A 14,478-nucleotide genomic window follows, 5' to 3' on the forward strand; every position below is an offset into this window, starting at 1 on the left:
GTGTTAGTCTGTATCCGCAAAAAGAAGAACAGGAGTACTTGTGGTACCTTAGAGACTAACAAATTTATTAGAGCATAAGCTTTCGTGGACTACAGTCCACTAGTCCACGAAAGCTTATGCTCTAATAAATTTGTTAGTCTCTAAGGTGCCACAAGTACTCCTGTTCTTCTTTTTACCTTATTGATGTTACCACACAAGCAAACATTTGAAATACAGGTACCTCGTTAACATTCATAACTTCAGATACAAATGTGATACATGCCTAGAAATACCATAATCATATTCAGCAAACCAAATGACCTTTCCATAGATGCCTTACTTGACAGACTTTGTACAAGATTTGTTGCAGTTGTATAACAGTGGTAGCAGCAATGATCTACATGGTCATATTCTAATCAGATAACATCACACCTCCACACGCGGATCCTGCTGGGCTGAGCCTGCCTGCCCACACCTGCTGCACCTGGAACGGAGGGGCAGGCCCGGCCCTTGTGTCGTGTCAGAGTCAGGTGCAGCCTCACCACAGAGTCCGTGTCCCGGGGGGGGGGGGGGGGAGCTGCACAGTGATCTCCCACCTCTGTGCAAAGAATTTTTAATTGTTTGGCGCTGAATTCCCTCAGGAGCAAAACTCCATTTACAGGCTCTGTGTCTCTCTGACTTCCTCAGTTCCCAGGTGAGAGAGACCAGGCTCCTTCCCGCAGCCAGCCCTTTCTCCTGCACCTCCCAGCCCTTTGTTCCCGAGCTGGGGTCTCTGCCCAGCTTCCCTGCTGGGGGGTGGGGACATGCATCCATGTGTCAGTGTGCTGGTGATTGGGCTTTCCGTTGTCTTCTCAGTTCTCCATTGAGATGGCCTGTCCTTTTTAATGACCCATTCACTCTGCTCAGACAGCTGGGCGACACACACACTCCTGTGGCTCTTAGCCGGCCCTGAGAGCAAACTTAATCCGCCGTCCCCCACCGGTAGCAATGCAATGTCTGAGGGAAACTGAGGCACTCACATTGGGCTTGTGGATTTGGTGTTTCCAAGCCCATGCTGGAGCATATCCACTGCATTGTAACCCTGAGTTCACAAGTTGCTGGCCCCAGGTCTCACGGCCGCGCTAACACATCTGTACTGCACTGCGCAGACCTTCTGACTCGGGGCTGCGGCTTGAGCTGCATTCACACTGCACAATGACAGGGCTTGGACCCGAGTCACAGCAGGACTCAAGCTCTGACACACCCCCTGGCAGGGTCCTGGGACCCAGGCCCTGAGTGCTGCTGACCCGCGTCACACTGATTTGTGTGTGAATGGAAGGGGGGCTTGGGCTCAAACTGGAGTGAGAGTCCGGGCTTAGTGCGCTGTCCCTCCCCCACCCCATGCTGTGAGACATCGACAGCGGGAAGCCCTGGGTTCAGGATTGTCAAGGTTCCTTCCCCACTCTGAACTCTAGGGTACAGATGTGGGGACCTGCATGAGAACCTCTAAGCTTAACTACCAGCTTAGATCTGGTTTTGCTGCCACCACCCAAATTATTTATGAGTCATTTGGGAAACTCTGTCTATCTCCCCCCGCCCCCGAATATCTCCCTCCCAAGTACTATAACCCTTCCCTGGGTAGCCTTGAGAGACTTCTCCACCAATTTCCTGGTGAACACCGATCCAAACCCTTGGATCTTAAAACAAGGAGAAATTAACCATTCTACCCTTCTTTCCCCCCCACCAGTTCCTGGTGAGTCCAGATCCAACCCCCTTGGATCTTAAAACAAGGGAAAATCAATCAGGTTCTTAAAAAGAAGGCTTTTAATTAAAGAAAGAAAGGTAAAAATCATCTCTGTAAAATCAGAATGGAAAATAACTTTACAGGCTAATTAGATTCAAAGAGCCCAGACGAACCCCCTCTAGCCTTAGGTTCTAAGTTACAGCAAACAGAGGTAAACCCTCTAGCAAAAGGAACATTTACAAGTTGAGAAAACAAAGGTAAAACTAACACACCTTGCCTGGCTGTTACTTACAAGTTTGAAATATGAGAGACTTGTTCAGAAAGATTTGGAAAGCCTGGATTGATGTCTGGTCCCTCTTAGTCAAAAGAGCGAACAACCCCCAAAACAAAGAGCACAAACAAAAGCCTTCCCCCCACCAAGATTTGAAAGTATCTTGTTCCCGTATTTCAGAGTAGCAGCCGTGTTAGTCTGTATCCGCAAAAAGAACAGGAGTACTTGTGGCACCTTAGAGACTAACACATTTATTTGAGCATAAGCTTTCATGGGCTACAGCCCACTTCTTCGGATACATCTGATGAAGTGGGCTGTAGCCCACGAAAGCTTATGCTCAAATAAATGTGCTAGTCTCTAAGGTGCCACAAGGACTCCTGTTCTTTTTGTTCCCTTATTGGTTTTTTGGGTCAGGCGTCAGCCAGGTTACCTGAGCTTCTTAACACTTTACTGGTAAAAGGATTTTGGAGTCTCTGGCCAGGAGGGATTTTATAGTACTGTACACAGGAGAGCTGTTACCCTTCCCTTTATAGTTATAACAGGGGTGTTCCATTCAATACTGTCCAGGTGCTTCGTACTGTCTCTGGGACCCCCAACAGGCTGGGGTGCTGTCCCCGCTATTCCTCTGCAGGCCGGGCTGCTGCCAGGTCCACAGCTGGTCCTTGAGTCTGACCGGAGGCTGCAAAGCAAAGCAGTTCGGGAGCTCCTGGGCCAGCTCAGCGGGAGTCTAACATCCCCCGGGCTCAGGTCCCTCAGCCCACACGTTACACCCAGCTCAACTCCCTCGGGCCAGAAGTGTGTTTTACACCCGCCCCAGCCACACCTCTGCTCTGCTGGGTCCCCAGGAGCCCTGGTGGTGTCACTCCCACCACAAAGGGCCAAATGAGCGTAGCAGAACCCGCCCCCCAAGGTCGCCCCCACATCAATGCACCTTCTTGGTTCCTATGGACCTGGCTGGCCAGCTGGGGGCCCTGCTGCTGCCGTCCCTTCCCAATTGGGAACGGCTCTTAGCACGTCCCCATGGCACAGAGCTCGCCACACGCTACTGAAGCCCCACAAACCCCACCCCCGAAGGGGTCCGTGTCGTCACGAGGGGGGAAACTGAGGCAAGGAGAAAAAGTGACTTGCCAAAGGCCTAACGCAAACCAGTTACAGAGCTGGGAACAAAACCCAGGAGTCCTGACTCCCAGCCTCCCCCCCGCCCCCGTGAACCTCTGGCCTGCGCGGCGATCCAGCGGCACCCCCAGACTCACGGTGCAGGGTGTAGTCTCCGAACTCCTTGGTGCTCAGCGTTCTCCCATCCTTGCTGATGAAGCAGCACTGGTACCGGGCTCCCAGGTCCTCCGGGCTCCTGACACGAAACATGAGCGTCGTGGCCAGAGTGGCTGAGCCTTTGTTCAAGGGCAGCATCTGCGTCTGGACTTTGTACAGAGTGTTGATGGGAACAAGCGTCTGCTTCTCCCTGTCGCTCACAGCCGGTTTACCCTCAGTGATGGGCTTTAGCTCTTCATTTTCGTACTTTGCCCACGTGGCCTTCGTGCCCACCGGGCAGTGGTAGCCAATGCACACGAGGGAAACGTACTCCCCGGGGACCCAAACTTTAGGCCCCACGATGTCGCTCACGGTGAACGTCTGGCTGGCGGCTAAAGAGAGAAAGCATTGTAGAGACACGTATAGAGACAAGAATCCCATGCACTGCTACAGACTAGGGACTGAGTGGCTAGGAAGCAGTTCTGCAGAAAAGGACCTAGGGGTTACAGTGGACAAGAAGCTGGATATGAGTCCACAGTGTGCCCTTGTTGCCAAGAAGGCTAATGGCATTTTGGGCTGTATAAGTACGGGCACTGCCAGCAGATCGAGGGACGTGATCGTTCCCCTCTATTCGACATTGGTGAGGCCTCATCTGGAATACTGTGTCCAGTTTTGGGCCCCGCACTACAAGAAGGATGTAGAAAAATTGGAAAGAGTCCAGCGGAAGGCAATAAAATGGATTAGGGGGCAGGAGCACGTGACTTATGAGGAGAGGCTGAGGGAACTGGGATTGTTTAGTCTGCAGAAGAGAAGAATGAGGGGGGATTTGATAGCAGCCTTCAACTACCTGAAGGGGGGTTCCAAAGAGGATGGAGCTCGGCTGTTCTCAGTGGTGGCAGATGACAGAACAAGGAGCAATGGTCTCAAGTTGCAGTGGGGGAGGTCTAGGTTGGATATTAGGAAACACTATTTCACTAGGAGGGTGGTGAAGCACTGGAATGGGTTACCTAGGGAGGTGGTGGAATCTCCTTCCTTAGAGGTTTTTAAGGTCAGGCTTGACAAAGCCCTGGCTGGGATGATTTAGTTGGGGATTGGTCCTGCTTTGAGCAGGGGGTTGGACTAGATACCTCCTGAGGTCCCTTCCAACCCTGATCTTCTATGATTCTATGATTATTTATACCGCACCAGCACCCCCGTCAAGGGCCAGGGCTACACTGCGCGGGGTGTAATGAAAAGCGGCCCCGCCCCAGAGATTCTGCAATGGAGGTGAGGGCGAGAGATGCCGGAGACACGACAAAGGTGAGGGGGAGCCCCAGGAAATGATGGGAACGTTCTGACTCTGGGCTGTGCAGTGGGCCCAGCTCCCCGGCTGCCTGGCCGTGGCTGCATGTCTGGGGTTCCCGTGGAGTCTGAAGGGGAGCAGCAAGGAGCTTTCGGGGGGGCTGCAGGGAGCTGCTTGGGACAGAGATCCGGGACAAGCCTGCACCAGTGTTGGCACTGGGTGGTGGGCCGGCGTGGGACTGCTGGAGGAGGAGGCTGGGCTGCTGCCATCGCTGGGAGATGAGGCGAACGCCCGACGTCTGCGCTGAACAACGTGGCAGATGACTGAGCGTTCGGGACGACGTGTGCCGGGTGGAATTGCTAGGGAGTACTGGGCAGGGGGTGTGTGTGGATTGTGCCCCTCCCCAGCTTTTGCCGTGTGGCCTTTTGGCTGTGGATCACCTGTGACGTGAGGCCAGTGGAAGACCCAGGCTGGATTCTCCCAGGGCCTGCTGACAAAGAAAGGGCTTCTGAAGAAACAGCCTGAGTTTCGGCTGACTCAGGCCTTTGTTCTGACCCAGCGATGGAGCAGGGCCCTTGTGGGGATGGGACAAGCGGTGATCTCTGGTTATGAGCAGGTGCTTTTGGGGGGGTTGTGGGGACCCCGTGGGAGAGAGAATCTCCATTCTAACGCTGCTGCTGTTACCCCACGGGTGCGTCTACACTGGAGCTGGAGTGCAAGGCCCAGCTCATGGAGCCAGGCCTGTGCGCACACGGATCATGCTAACCACGGGGGGTACAAGGGGCAAGCTGCCCACGTCCGTGCCGAGCATCTAAGACAGGCACATATCCAGGCGGCCAGCCCCTCTTGTGCTGCCGCGGCTGCACAGCTAATCTTAGCCAGCTCCCTCGACCAGAGCTAGTGCTGCCAGTCTCACACCTCAGCCTCGAGGTGCAGGCCCACTCTTCATGGGGGCAGAGGCGGACACAGAGAAAGGGAGACCAAGAGAAATGTACCGACTGGCTCAGGACTCTGAAATCCAACTCCTGGTGGATTTACCGAGGGCCGGGTGACCAGACAGTAAGTGTGAAAAATCGGGACAGGGAGTGGGCGGTAATAGGAGTCTATATAAGAAAATAAACCCAAATATTGGGACTGTCCCTATAAAATCGGAACATCTGGTCACCCTAACCAAGGGCCGGTCAGTGCAGCCTCCAGGCGCTGAGCCCAACACGATGGGAACAGTGCTAGCCTGCAGCGGGCCTCTCTGGGCATCCTTGCGCGGCTTGGAAGTCAAGGGGGAACCGGGCGTGAGGCCTCGCAGACATTTACGGCTCGTTTGAAAGCCCGGTCACAGGTACCCGCATGTACAGCGAATGCTGCCCACGCGTTTCCGTTCTAAAGGGCCACGTCAGGCACCAGGACTCTGTCAGCCGGCGCCCGTCTGGGCTGACACCTGGCCCGGCTCTCCCGGGTACCGTTGTTTGCAAAGAGCAAAAACAGCTCAGCCATTATTAGAGACGGAAGGAATTGGGGGGAGGGACCGGGGGGGACACAGACAGCTTTGTCACCAACTGTACTGGGGGGATGAACCCCTCTGGTGTCTGCTGGGTTGGTGTTAGACCCTTGAAATGCAGCAGGGACCCTGCCCCAGGGACACTGACGGGCTTTTTTAATGGCCCAATGAAAATCGTTTCTTTGTGCGAGTGACGGTTAAAAACTAGACCTGGCGCCCGCCGCCGGCAACGCACTGAACTACTGGCACCACACACGGGTCTGTAAACTCAGACCTGCCCTGCCGGGAGCCCCCGGGACCGGGCGTGTGGGGAGATGCAGGAGAAAGCCCCGTGCAGCTGCACCCGGCCGAGCCATCCCTTACCGCTGCTTCTCTTGTACAGGAATAACGCGACTCCAGCCACCGCCAGCGCTGAGCCCAGCACGGACACCACCAGGACTATGACACTGACCTGAGTCCCCTCACCTGGGGAGAAAGGGAACCTGGGTTTGGCCCCCATAGCCAGCCAGTCCCCTGCCCTGGGGCCAGATGGGAGCTGGCGCCCCCTGGAGGGGACAGGCCCCATGTCCCATTCCCCGCCCTCTGAGCCAGCCAGTCCCTACCCTGGGGCCAGATGGGAGCTGGCGCCCCCTAGAGGGGACAGGCCCCTGCCCCATTCCCCGCCCTCTGAGCCAGCCAGTCCCCAGCCCTGGGGCCGGATGGGAGCCGGCGCCCCCTAGAGGGGACAGGCCCCATATCCCATTCCCCACCTCCTGAGTCAGCCAGTCCCTGCCCTGGGGCCGGATGGGAGCTGGCGCCCCCTGGAGGGGACAGACCCCATGTCCCATTCCCGCCCCCAAGCTGGCCTGTCCCCTGCCCTGGAGCCGGATCAGAGCCAGCGCCCCCTAACAGGGAAAGACCCCTGCCCCATTCCCCGCCCCCAAGCTGGCCTGTCCCCTGCCCTGGAGCTGGATCAGAGCCAGCGCCCCCTAACAGGGAAAGACCCTGTGTTGCCCCCTGAGCCAGACAATGTCAAGCTGTCCAAGGGAGGGTGAGACTAGTGTCCCTTCCCCCGGTTCTGCGGCAGGAGCCCGCCTCCCTTCCAGCTGGCAGGCCCCTGACACCAGCCCCCGCTCTCCCTCCCTGTCCCCTCACTCACGCTCCAGGTGCACCCGCACGCTCCGGACGATGGGCCGGCTCAGCGTCTCGTGCTGCACCTCGCAGCTGATCTCAGCGCCCTCCAACTCCGCCGCGGGCTTGAACTGGTAGAACGACTCCAGGTTGAAGGTGCCATTAGGGTTCACGCGGGGGGCTTCTGTCCGGACCCCGTTGAGGAGCCAGTTAACAGCGATGGCTTCTGGGTAAAAACCCTTCACGTCGCACGTTAACACCTGGGCCTTGCCTTGCACAAACGTGGGGGCGTGAATGTTCACCATGGGGGAGACTGCAGAGGGGGTTAACGACACCAGGTCCGTGTGAGTTGTTACACGGACGCTCAGAGAGACAGCACCACCCCGGGACAGCCCGCGGGGCGAGGCCAGGATCCAGATCCCACAGGACAGGCAGAGCAGGGTACGAGGCAGGTAAGGTCACCAACTAGCTACTCGCACGAAACCGAACACCCTTGCCCCGCCCCCTGCCCCGCCCCTCCTCTGAGGCCCCGCCCCTGCTCACTCCATCCCCCCTCCCTCTGTCGCTCACTCTCCCCCCCCCCACTCACTCGCTTATTTTCACTGGGCTGGGGCGGGGTGGGGCTCCAGCTGGGGGTGCGGGCTCTGGTGTGGGGTCGGGGATGAGGGATTTGGGGTGAAGGAGGGGGCTCTGGGCTGGGGCTGAGGGGTTCGGAGTGTAGGAGGGGGCGCCGGGCTGGGGGTTGGGGTGTGGGGGTGGGGTGTGGGCTACGGATGGGGTGTGAGCTCTGGTGTGGGGCCAGGGATGAGGGGTTTGGGGTTGGGATGAGGTGGGGATTTTCCCTTGTTACGTTTTATGTGAGTCTTACTGTTGAGCCTATGTGAGTTTTACTGTTTTGCATGAATACGGTTTGTGCCTCAGTTTCCCTGTGTGCTGCACCAATACCTCGGTGGTGGGAACAGGGGTGTGAGACTTCGGCTGAGACCTCTGGGGCAGGTGAAGCTGCTCCAGCTGCCTGCCCATATGCTATAACCGGTGCTCTTTGTAACCTGAGACCCAGGAGGGGGATGCGACCAGGTGACTCTGCCCAGGAAGCGAGACAAAGACAAGGAGGAGGAGCAATGGGAGTGTTGGGGGTGGGGTCGCTGGAAGCTGGGCAGTTTGCTTGGGGGGAATGGAAGAGGAGAAGTCCAGGGCATCTGGCCCACGACTCCCCCAGAGGGACTTGGCTGAAAGTCACTGATTTCTGTGCTAACAAGCTCTGCCCTACGCTGTGATCCTGTTGACCAATAAACCTTCTGTTTTACTGGTTGAGAGTCACATCTGACTGCGAAGTGGGGGGTGCAGGACCCTCTGGCTCCCCCAGGACCCCACCAGGGCGGACTCGCTGTGGGAAGCGCACGGAGGGGCAGATGCTGAATGCTCCAAGGTCAGACCCAGGAGGTGAAGCCGTGTGAGCTTCTTGCCCTGGAGACAGTCTGCTCACAGAGAGGAGACTTCACCTGCCTGACTTCGTAGGGAGCAGTTACAGAGCGTCACCCAGGGACTCTGTGACAGGGTGCAGGAGGGGGCTCCGGGCTGGGATTGAGAGGTTTGGAGCATGGGAGGGAAATCAGGGCTGGGGCAGGGTACTGGGGTGCAGGAGGGGGTCAGGGGTGCCTGCTCTGGGCAGCACTTACCTCAAGCAGCTCCTGTAAGCAGCGCCATGTCCCACCTCCGGCTCCTCTGTGGAGGCGCAGCCAGGTGGCTCTGCACGCTGCCCCATCCACAGGCACCACCCCCACGGCTCTCCTTGACTGCGGTTCCCAGCCAACGGGAGCTGCAGAGCCGGAACTTGGGGCAGGGGCAGTGTGCAGAGCCCCCTGGCTGCTCCTACACATAGGGACCTGACGGGGGACATGCTGCAGCTTCTGGGAGCCTCTCGGAGCCACAGCAGGCAGGGAGCCTGCCTTAGCCCTGCTGAGCTACCAACTGGACTTTTAACGGCCCGGTCAGCAGTGCTGACTGGAGCCATCAGGGTCCCTTTCCGGCCGGGCGTTTCGGTCAAAAACTGGACACCTGGCAACCCTATGGCCAGGCCTGCCTGCCGCAGCACCCCCACCACTGTTACTAGCCACACCGCCGTGCCCGGGCATGTGCACGCCAGCGCCAGCACCCTGGGAGCGAGGAGACGGGATGGGGGCGCAGCTTTGGGAAGAGGAGGAATCTGGCGAAGCGGCAGCTCTGGGACCAGAGGCCCAGAGTCAGTGACTGGCCCCAGGTTGCTCAGGGAGTCCGGAGCAGAGCTGGGATCTGAACCCAGGTTTCCTGAGGCCCAGCCAGTGCCCAAACTACCGGGCCATGCTTCCCCCAGGAATGCCCCCACCCCATCCCCTGGGGCCGGCCAGTCAGTGCCTCCCGGAGCCCTTCCCCCTCTGCCCCCCGCCCATGCTGTCACCTCCGAACACGAGCTGGAAGTCTGTCTGCAGAGCGCCCCGTGGCACAGCGGCGTGCTGGACCTGGCAGGAGAAGGTGACGCCCTGGTCCTGCTCCGTGGGCTGGAAGGTCAGAGAGCTGCTGACGTTGAAGGTGCCGTCCGGGTTCCTCTGGGGCGTGGGGAGCGGGGACGCCGGCAGGACCTCCCCAGCCCTCAGCCAGGTCACCGTGATGTCGGCCGGATGGAAGCCGGACACGGAGCATTTCAGCAAGTTCGGCTCCCCCCTCAGCACTGCTTTACTGGGGACGGCAACGGTGGGCACAGCTGCGGGGAACCAGAGGGCATCAGCAGGGAGAGCTCGGGGGAGGGTCGGGGGGCCCCAAGCATCCCCTGCTGGGCTGGGTGGTTCCTCCCCCCAGGACACCCAGAGCTGCCCAACTATGAACAGGAACGCCAGGGCAGGCAAACAGCCCCCTGGAGGCACCAGCTCCTGGCTGGCGGGGCGGGTGGGGGCTGCCAAGTCACGTGCTGGGAATTTAAGGAAACCCCTTGCCCACCTATCCCCGAAACACCCTGCCCAGCCCCAGCGACACGCACAGTGTGGGCCGTGCCCAGAGCAGAGGGGCCGGCTGCAGAGCCATTTCCCGCGCCTGTCACCCCGCTCCCTCGCCAGCACTGACCCAGCACTGCCAGGTGCAGGCTCTGCTCCCCTCTGTCCGGGCTGTGGATGACCAGGCACTGGTAGGCTCCCTGGTCGGACACGGTCACATTGCGCAGAACCAGAGAGGCGTTGTCGCTGGCGAGCTGCTCCGTGTCCATGGAGGCCCCCGGCCGGAAGACGTTGAGGGAGTCATCGTATGACACCAGCTCCTGGTCCTGGAAATACCAGTGCACAGCCAGGTACTCTAGGCTGATGGGGGCGTCCGCCACGCTGAAGGTGCATGGGAGGAGAGCCTGGGAGCCCAGCTGAGCCGCCACTGGGGAATCCACCATCACCTCCAGCTGGGCGCCTGCATGGAATGGAGCCCGGTTCATCCCCAGCCTGCTCCAGAGAACGGCTCGCAGCCAGACACAGGGACGCAGAGAAGTGGAGCCAGGAGAGGAAGGAGAAGAGGTTTGGGGAGGGGGATTAAATAGCTTTTGTTCAACTAAATATCCTCTAAGTCGGGACCTTTAAACATCCAGTCTGGGGGCCAGATGCACCACACACAACAGGTTCGCCAGAATTTCAGCTTTCATTTAAAACACAGTACGTTTCTACCCCTTGTCACGGAGTGTGGGGGAGACCCGGCCCTGCACCCCCGGCTTCCTGCAATTCACCATGACTCTCAGCCAGCCAGTAAAGCAGAAGGTTTATTTAGACGACAGGAACACAGTCCAAGACAGGTCTTGCCGGTACAGACAACAGGACCCCCTAAGATACCCCCCAAGAAGTGCATAGGGGAAATTGAGGCACCCACACAGTATTCAGAGAAAACATTAAGAACATTCCCACTTCATCACACCCCTCATGGCTGCAGAGAACCTTCTGTGTGTGACTTATGTAATGATACTGCCTGAGTCTGCAGAGAGCCTGAGCCCATCGCTGTGGGAGGGACGAGCTGCCCTGAATGTGACTGACACGGTGACGCTGCCTGGGTCTGCAGAGAGCCTGAGCCCATCGCTGTGGGAGGGACGAACTGCCCTGAATGTGACTGACACGGTGACGCTGCCTGGGTCTGCAGAGAGCCTGAGCCCATTGCTCTGAGCTGCAAACTCCCCTGGCTCTTATTAGTCTGATTGGAGCCTCAGTTGTACCGCCCCAGGATGACGCGTCAGTGTGAACATGAACTGTTGGTCACTGGTGGTTCTGGTGGCTGGGGGAGGGGCTGGCTGCGGGGCAGCAGATCCATGCACCCCGGAGGGAGAGAGACACTGGGGACGGGCGATGGACAAAGGCAAAGGCAGCGATATCGGTAGATGGCGAGTCTCTGGTTCATGGCGGAGGTGACACCGTGAACAACAACCAGACGTTTAGTGCTGCCTGAGAGCCGCTCCCTCCCCTGTGCAAACCTTGTGCGGCCGTGGGAGAGACTCAGGCCCCGATCCCTGCCTGGCAGCAACTGGGGAGAGGGCTGGGTCCTTGCCCATATACTCACAGACGCCCCCGAGAAGCAGAGAGAAGAGCCCGACTCGCGCTGCCATAGCCCTGGCCGGGAGGGGCTCCAGCTGCCTGGCTGCACCTTAGCAGTGTGCAGATCCTGGGCTTACAGCAGGGAGCAGTGACCGGATGCTTTCACTTTCCCTTCCCGTATAGCTGGTTGCCTTGTCTCTGCCCTCTGCACAGCCAGGCAGTGAGCAAACAGAGCCATGCCCAGGCCTGCTGGGTGCACGCCAGCCTGGCCCTGATTTACACAGTGTGACGTGCTGCCACACGGAAGCTAGTCTAGGTAAGCATTGGCCGGGAGGGGGGAGGGGGCGCCAACCTCTGGGGCCTGGCTCCCGGGAGGAGGGGAAACCGTTGATCCGAGCCAGGTGTTTCTTCAGTGCAACCCTCTTTCCTGACAAAGGACAAGCCGTGGTGGCCCTGGACATAGCAACCAGCAGCGCCAAGCTCAGAAACCTCCACGTTTGCCCCTCTTCTGCCCCGTGGAGCGCTGTCTCGCTGTGTCCCCTCAGGGCCACGCTCCCAGCTCCCACAGGCTACAGCAGGGACGCTAACCCCTGCACTGCCAGCCAGAGAACACCTGTAACCCGCCCGGCTCCACGCAGTGCCGCGGCTCCCTGCCCCCACGATCTGTACCTGGGTTCACACCTGGGGGCCTGCCTGCACCCGTGGGCTTTATGGGGGTGTCTTAGACCTGCCCACAGGCAGCCAGAAGCACCCCGCAGAACGTGAGTCAGGGTTAAAGTCCCATCCTTGTGTCCCCTCGGGGGCCTGACGCACTTTATCCCCCAGCTCTCAAGGCTCTACCTCCCTGGGCGTGAGGATCAGATGGCTCCTCGGGATCCAAGAGGATTTTATTACTGTCATGGGGTGTGACGCTGCTGCCTGTGGGAGCCAGCTGAGGTCACTCAATCAGAGTGAACTGCAAACAAAACGGGGCAGACAAACCCCAAACGCTGGTGGATCTTCCAATACTTAGATTTACCAACCAGCATAAAACAGCTTCTGTAGAACCTCACTGGTTACTCAGAAGTCCAACCAACGCAGTTCCCTTAAAGTGCCCAGCCTCAGGCCTCCATCCAGACACACCTGTCAGATATGATGAGGATTCCTGACAATCTGATCTCTTCATATAAAAGAAAAGGTTCTTCCAAACCCAAAGGGTCAGCCACACACCCAGGTCCAATTATAACTTAGATCTTACCCAAAATACACGCTACTAGCCAATTCTTATTAACTAAGCTAAGAAAAGAGAGAGAGTGTTGGTTAACAGATTAATATACATACAGACTTGAATTCAATTCTTGAGGTTCAGATACATAGCAGAGGTGAGCTTGTCGTTGCCAAAAGTCCTTTTAGAAATAGTCCAGAGGTTATAGTCCAATGTCCATATTCAGGGTGACTCCAGTCAGTGACTGGGGATCTCAATCCTTATGGCTTAAGGTTTCCCCCTCTTGAAACCCAAAGCAGATCTGAGATGAAGCAGGATCGTGTCCCAGGGTCTTATACATTTCCAGCAGCCTTTCGGCCTGAGAAAACAATAGGCCTAACTCTCCTTCCAAACATCCTGGCAATTAGCACAGGGTCATTTATCCATTAAACAGTTCAGATCCAGGTTACCACAACCTTCAAAGAGACATAGAGACAATAATACTATTTCACTCAAGTGTCTTCATAAATGTTAATATTCTTCTTTTGATATTTGAATTAAAGTTATAGCAATAGACAAGACTTGTTTGCTTACATCACAAGACCTGAGCAAACTTCTACCCTTTAGATCTCTAACAATGCAGGTTTGCATTTCAAAGCTCTATTCCAGGGGTAGGCAACCTATGGCACGCGTGCCGAAGGTGGCACGCAAGCTGATTTTCAGTGGCACTCACACTGCCCGGGTCCTGGCCACCGGTCCGGGGGGCTCTGAGTTTTAATTTAATTTTAAATGAAGCTTCTTAAACATTTAAAAAACCTTATTTATTTTACATACAATAGTTTAGTTATATATTATAGATTTATAGAAATAGACCTTCTAAAAACGTTAAAATGTATTACCGGCACGCGAAACCTTAAATCAGTGAATACATGAAGACTCGGCACACCACTTCTGAAAGGTTGCCGACCCCTACTCTATTCATTTACAGATCTTCCTAACCAGTCTAGGTTCACCCATGGGTCAGGTCAGTCTGAGTTAATTAACTCTTTCTGGCCCTGTCACCTCCCAATGAAATATTATATTACACTCATAACGTCACATGGGGCCAGTGGACGATGCTCTGGAACTGCCCCCTACGGAGCCAGGCAGGACTCTGGGGGATGCAGCGAGGCCGTGTGGTTCCCCGCCGCCCGGAGAGGGACGAGCGCCTCTCAACACCAGAGTGAGCAGAGCCAGCGAGTCCCGCGCCCGCCCCCCACAGGTCAAGGCGCAGGAGAGGAACTATAAAAGCCCAAACCCAGAGCTTGCTCGGGGCCAGACGCCTCCGGCCTAGTCAGGGCTGGATCCAGGCACCAGCGGAGGAAGCACATGCCTGGGGCGGCACATGCTAAGGGGCGGCATTCCGTCAATTCTTGGGGCGGCACCATTCGGGCGCCTTTTTTTTTTTTTACTTGGGGGCGGCAAAAATGGAAGAGACGGCCCTGTGCCTAGTTCCCGGTTGGGAGACCCCAGTGACCTACGGCCGGCTCGAGGACTGGCCTGACCTGCCGACGCCCACCAGAGCCCGAGGAGCTGCCCAGCCTGCCCCTCGCCAGTTACCCAGAGGAGCCCATGGTGCTGGGCCCCCCAGAGGACACTGTATGGCCCAGGTACCT

General features: G+C 57.4%; 1 protein-coding gene across 1 annotated transcript; it reads right to left on the reverse strand.

Moving 5' to 3' along the window:
- Positions 1–2,298: 2,298 nt before the first annotated feature.
- LOC128829647 (signal-regulatory protein beta-1-like) lies at positions 2,299–10,645 on the reverse strand. The gene is made up of 6 exons (XM_054015123.1): positions 10,208–10,645; positions 9,549–9,851; positions 7,140–7,424; positions 6,365–6,466; positions 3,227–3,616; positions 2,299–2,652 (listed from the first exon to the last, which is right to left on the reverse strand). Exons 1-6 carry the CDS (start codon positions 10,560–10,562, stop codon positions 2,591–2,593), a joined length of 1,497 nt encoding a protein of 498 aa, XP_053871098.1. The 5' UTR covers positions 10,563–10,645; the 3' UTR covers positions 2,299–2,590.
- Positions 10,646–14,478: the final 3,833 nt, after the last annotated feature.

This window comes from Malaclemys terrapin, unplaced genomic scaffold (assembly GCF_027887155.1).
Source record: "Malaclemys terrapin pileata isolate rMalTer1 unplaced genomic scaffold, rMalTer1.hap1 H_1, whole genome shotgun sequence".
Classification (NCBI taxonomy): Eukaryota; Metazoa; Chordata; order Testudines; family Emydidae; genus Malaclemys; species Malaclemys terrapin.